The sequence below is a fragment of the Peromyscus californicus genome, unplaced genomic scaffold, assembly GCF_007827085.1.
Source record: "Peromyscus californicus insignis strain IS unplaced genomic scaffold, ASM782708v3 Scaffold_5__1_contigs__length_169319896, whole genome shotgun sequence".
Lineage (NCBI taxonomy): Eukaryota > Metazoa > Chordata > Mammalia > Rodentia > Cricetidae > Peromyscus > Peromyscus californicus.
In genome coordinates, this window is record NW_026294573.1 from 15,161,809 (window position 1) to 15,167,543 (window position 5,735).

A 5,735-nucleotide genomic window follows, 5' to 3' on the forward strand; every position below is an offset into this window, starting at 1 on the left:
CGCCCAGTCCTCCAACAAGATAACAACTATTCCAACAAAGCCCATGCGCTCTAATCCCTCTCAAGTATTGCCACCCCTAAAGACCAAGCATTCAAATATATGAGCCTATGGGGGCCATTACTATTCAAACCACCCCAGTGCACATGTGTTTGTGTGTGTATGTGAGGTCCAGAGGAGGCCATCAGGTATCTTCAATCACTCTTTGCTTTATTTCCTTGAGATAGGGTGTCTTAGTTAGGGTTTCTATTGCTGTGAAGAGACACCATGACCATGGTAACTCTTATAAAGTAAAACATTTAATTGGGGTGGCTCACTTACAGTTTCAGAGGTTCAGTCCATTATTATCAATGACAGGGAGCATGGCAGTGTGCAGACAGATGTGGTGCTGGAGCTGAGAGTGCTACATCTTGCAGGCAATAGGAAATCAACTGATGGTCACACTGAGGGAAGCTTGAGCAAAAGAGACCTCAGAGCCTGCCCCCCTTCCTCAAACAAGGCCACACTTCCTAATAGTGCCATTCCTTTTGGGGGCCATTTCCTTTCAAACCATCACACAGGGTCTCTTGACAACTCAGGTTGTCAGGGCTGGTGGCAAGTGCCTTTAATTGCTGAGCTGTCTCAGTAGCCTTATGTGTGTGTAGGGAAGCCCAAACCCTGGTACACATGTAGAGATCAGAGGACAATTTTCAGGAGTCAATTCTTGAATGAAATGAGGACATGACTGCTCCTAGGTATGGGTGAGGGTAAGATTTTTATTGTGGATATGAGGGAAAGTACAGCCAGAGCTATCTAGAAGAGTCCAGAGCAAAGAGAGAAAGTAGTGGACTAAACATGGCCGGCCAGTAGACTGAACCAAGCCATGAGAGGAGAGAGAGGAGAGAGGAAGAGGGGCAAGAGAGACCAGAGAACTGAGAGCCAGAGAACCAAGAGAGCAAAGAGAACGTGTGGCCAAATGGCAGGGTTATATAGGAAGAAGCTGGGGGAAGGGAGGCGAAGCCAGTGTGCTGGAGAGGTCTAGGGTAGGGGCAGGTGAGAAGAGCTGAGAGGAGCCACAGGAACTGTGTGAGCCTGGAGACATGCATATGCTTTATTTGGTATGCGGCACCACAGTCAGCCTTTTGTCCCAAGTTTCTTTTGGATCTGGCCGTCCTCTCCTTCCATCTCGGATCTTATCTCAAACTCAGTTCGTAAGGGTTGTATAGCAAGCTTGTCTACCCACTTGAGTGGCAGCCCTTTCTTTACATTTTTATTACATGTATAGCATGTGTGTATTGCGGGGGTGGGTGTGTTCCATGGTATATGTATGTAGGTCAGAGGACAATTGGCTGGAGTCGGTGCTCAAATTCATGTGGTCAGGCCTGGTGCAGGGTGTCTTGACCCCCTGAGCCATCTTGCTAATTTTTTGTTTTTTCTTTTTTAATTAAACTTATGATATTCATTAATTATACTCATGATATTAGTTACATTTGTGGTATTTATTGATTATAGTATTTATTCAATAATTATATTTATGATGTTCATTAATTACATTAATTGTATTGATTTATTACATTCATGATATTACGTCCTGATACTACTGTCCATTTGTGGGGTTTTTCCATCACACAAAACAGAGATTCTGTACTTAGGAAATCATTGCTCTATATTCCTTTCTTCTCCATCTTCAGATAACGTCTAATCTTTCTGTCCCTATGAATTTGCATAGTCTATATATTTCATGTTATACAGTTCTATAGTATTTGTCTTTTTTTTTAATGTAAAGACATTTTATGTACAACTGCAGGAGAAATAATACACAGATAGCTTGAACATAAAAACAGGTTATAATTCAAAAGTCCAGGGTTATTTCAAACTGGAAAATATTTTCTCTGTAGAAAATAGTAAAAATGATAACATTTCCCAATAAGCCCTTTTAAGCCAAATGATAGCTGAATTATACATATAAATATTGATCAGATTCTGGGATACAGAAGAAACCTATCTTCATCTGTTCAGAGAGCTATGTTTTACTCAAGTTGTGGAAGTGAGATTCCTATTCATCTTCCCCTTCACTGTTTGATTTACAGCAGACATTTTTCTATAGGCTAATCCATAATCTAAAAAGATTTTAGCCTCCTCTCCTGAAAGTATGGCCAGCATTTTCTTTCATCAGCTTGATACAGTACAATTCTTATCCTAATAGTGAAATGTTTCACGAAAGCTTGCCCAGTGATTGGGCAAAACCAAAACCTATTAGAAGCCACAGTCATCCTTGGGACCCCCTGCTAGGTAGCCTCCCTGGATCTGTGGGTTGCAATCTGATTGTCCTTTGCTTTAAATCTAGTATTCACTTATGAGTGAGTACATACCATGTTTGTCCTTCTGAGTCTGGGTTACCTCACTCAGGATGATATTTTCTAGTTCCATCCATTTTCCTGCAAATTTCATGCTGTCATTGTTTTTCTCTGCTGAGTAGTACTCCACTGTGCATATGTACTACATTTTTTTAATCCATTCTTCAGTTGACGGGCATCTAGGTTGTTTCCAGGTTCTGGCTATTATGAATAGTGCTGCTATGAACATAGTTGAGCATGTGTCCTTGTGGTGTGATTGAGCATTCCTTGGGTATATGCCCAAGAGTGGTATGGCTGGGTCTTGAGGTAGATTGATTCCCAATTTTCTGAGAAACTGCCATACCGATTTCCACAGTGGTTGTACAAGTTTGCACTCCTACCAACAGTGGAGGAGTGTTCCCTTTGCTCTGCATCCTCTCCAACATAGACTGTCATTAGTGTTTTTGATCATAGCCATTCTGACAGGTGTAAGGTGGTATCTCAGAGTCGTTTTGATTTGCATTTCTCTGATGACTAAGGGTGTTGAGCATTTCCTTAAAGGTCTTTCAGCCATGTGAGACTCTTCTTTTGAGAATTCCTGTTTAGTTCTGTATACCTGGAGTTTTCCTGCCTGGCCCACAGTCAGGACAAATCTCTCTCACCTGCCAGTCCCACAGCCACTCAGACCCAACCAAGTAAACACAGAGACTTAATATTGCTTACAAATTGTATGGCCGTGGCAGGCTTCTTGCTAACTGTTCTTACAGCTTAAATTAATCCTTTTCTATAAATCTATACCTTGCCACGTGGCTCGTGGCTTACCGGCGTCTTCACATGCTGCTTGTCATGGCGGTGGCTGGCAGTGTCTCTCTCAGCCTTCCACTTCCCAGAATTCTTCTCTCTCCTTGTCCTGCCTATACTTCCTGCCTGGCCACTGGCCAATCAGTGTTTTATTTATACAGAACGATATCCGCAGCAGTTCTGTAGACCAGTTTTTAATTGGATTGTTCAGTTTTTTGATGTCTAGTTTCTTGAGTTTTTTACATACTTTGGAGATCAGCCCTCTGTCAGATTTGGGGTTGGTAAAGATCTTTTCCCATTCTGTAGGCTCTTTTTGTCTTATTGACCATGTCCTTTGCTCTACAAAAGCTACTCAGTTTCAAGAGGTCCCATTTATTAATTGTTGCTCTCAGTGTCTGTGCTACTGGTGTTATATTTAGGAAGTGGTCTCCTGAGTGCACTTGTTTTTTATCCTAACTCCATTGGCTGGGGTCTGACCTCACAGCCTTTTGTAATTGGCTAGCTTTCAATTAATTTGAAAAGGGAAATGAAGGGCGGAGGAAGGGGATGGTCACTTTATTTGTGAGCATGCAACAGTGCTTTTGTGTAAACAAGGTTTTATTAGGTTGGATTGGGATTTTAAAATTTTAATTCCTCTTTGTAAATACAAGTTTTCCAGTGTTTGATAGAAAAGACTGATACTTAATGTTTCTTACACACTCATATGAATGGGGTAGACATGTCATCTGGAGCAATACACAACAACAGTGATTCACACAACTTAGAAGCAGTGGTTCTCAACCTTCCGGATGCTGCAACCCTTTAATACAGTTTCTCATTGTTAGGTCTCAAACTTGGGACAAACAGCTGAGGTGCCTATTTAATTTATCAAAGTGGGCCTGGCTGCCAGGTTCTCCCAGCATCCCTCAGTCCCTACCTGTTACAGGGTATGGCTGGCATACCCCACCCCTACTCTAAACTCCAGGTTGTTGGGGGGGCTGCCCTTCCCTATATAATCCAGCAATTTTGATTACCTGGCCCTCTTGGTCTACCCTTTACCCTCCTGATCTCTTAGCCAGTGTCTTGGCCCAGGCCGCCCCTCGGCAGCTCCTCTCTTGCTTTCTTTCCCCCCTCTCTTCTCACATGTTCACTCTGGGCCCTCCCAGATGTCCCTGCCTCTGCCTACAATCTCCCTTTTATCTACAATAAACCTTTTCCTCCACCATACTTAAGAACAGTCAGGTCCTTCCTTTTTGTTTCCTTCCTCCCCTTCACTCATGTTGTGGTGACGGCTGACCATAAGATTATTTCATTGTGTTGCTACTTCATAACTATAATTTTGCTACGGTTATGAATCATAATGCTAATAAGATATGCAAGATATTTGATATGTGAGCCCCCCCAGGGGTCATGACCCCCCCAAGTTGAGAACCACTGATTGGAGATGGAGGTATGAGAATGAACATTCTAAACAGGTAGGAAAACAAAAGAGAGGCCTGAAGGAAACTGTCAAAATTAGGGAAGGGTGGCGTCATGCAGTTATGAAGAGAGAAGAAAACAAGGAAGGTGAGGAGGCAGGGACATTTGGGTTGAGGCTCCACAGTGTTTTTTTTTTTAAATCTATTAAAGGCCGGGCGGTGGTTTTTCGAGAAACCCTGTCTCGAAAAAACAAAACAAAACAAAATCTATTAAAAAAAATTCATTTGTAAATTGTTCATGTTCCAATAAATAATGCCCCACCATGGCCATGCAAGCTACCCTAATTAAACTCAGTGGGTCCTAGCCAGTCTGTGGTGATGCACGGCTTTATTCCAGGCACTTGGAAGGCAAAGACAAGCATGTCTAGCTGAGATCGAGGCCAGCCTGGTCTACAAAGCTAGCCTGGTCTACAAAGCGAGTCCCAGCACAGTCAGGGCGGTTACACTGAGAAACCCTGTCTCGAAAACAACAAAAAACCCTCTGTGGGTCCTATTAAAAAAGGGGGGAGCCGGGCGGTGGTGACGCACGCCTTTAATCCCAGCACTCGGGAGGCAGAGCCAGGCGGATTTCTGTGAGTTCGAGGCCAGCCTGGTCTACAGAGTGAGTTCCAGGAGAGGCGCAAAGCTACACAGAGAAACCCTGTCTCAAAAAACCAAAAAAAAATAAAAAAATAAAAAATAAAAAAGGGGGGTGGGTGGGGAGGGGGGCTTGTTAAGAAAGGGTTCAGGGGGTATGAGATGGGGGGATGAGAGAGGGTAATGGGGATGGAAATGACCAAAATATAGTATATACAAATATGAAACACAGGCGAGGAACGTCCTTCTGGACTCTAGATGTTAATCAGGAAGCTGTCAGTCTTCGCCACCTTTCGGTGTATCTCCAAGGTCAGGGTCACCTCCGGCTTCCAGGCAACCTGTCACCTTGACGACAGAGCGTAGAAAACCGGAAGAGACGGAAGACCCACGTGATCTCGCGATATCTGGAGCGCCGGCTCCTGCCGGAAGCCTACGGCGGCGGCCGGCTCTCGCGAGAGTAGTGATCAGTCGGAGCGCGGGGGCCGGCCGTGAGGAGCACTGGAGTTACCGGAGGGGAACATGTCGGAGTCCGACCTGGGCAGAAAGTGGGACCGGTGCATGGCCGACGCGGTGGTGAAGCTAGGTGAGC

General features: G+C 44.2%; 1 protein-coding gene across 1 annotated transcript in view; it reads left to right on the top strand.

Moving 5' to 3' along the window:
* Positions 1 to 5,576: 5,576 nt before the first annotated feature.
* Micos10 (mitochondrial contact site and cristae organizing system subunit 10) overlaps positions 5,577 to 5,735 on the top strand; it is a 29,498-nt gene continuing 29,339 nt past the window's right edge. Inside the window, exon 1 of the mRNA XM_052716186.1 lies at positions 5,577 to 5,729. Within this exon, the coding sequence (XP_052572146.1) occupies positions 5,666 to 5,729 (64 nt within the window). The 5' untranslated portion in view covers positions 5,577 to 5,665. The remainder of the gene's footprint in view (positions 5,730 to 5,735) is intronic.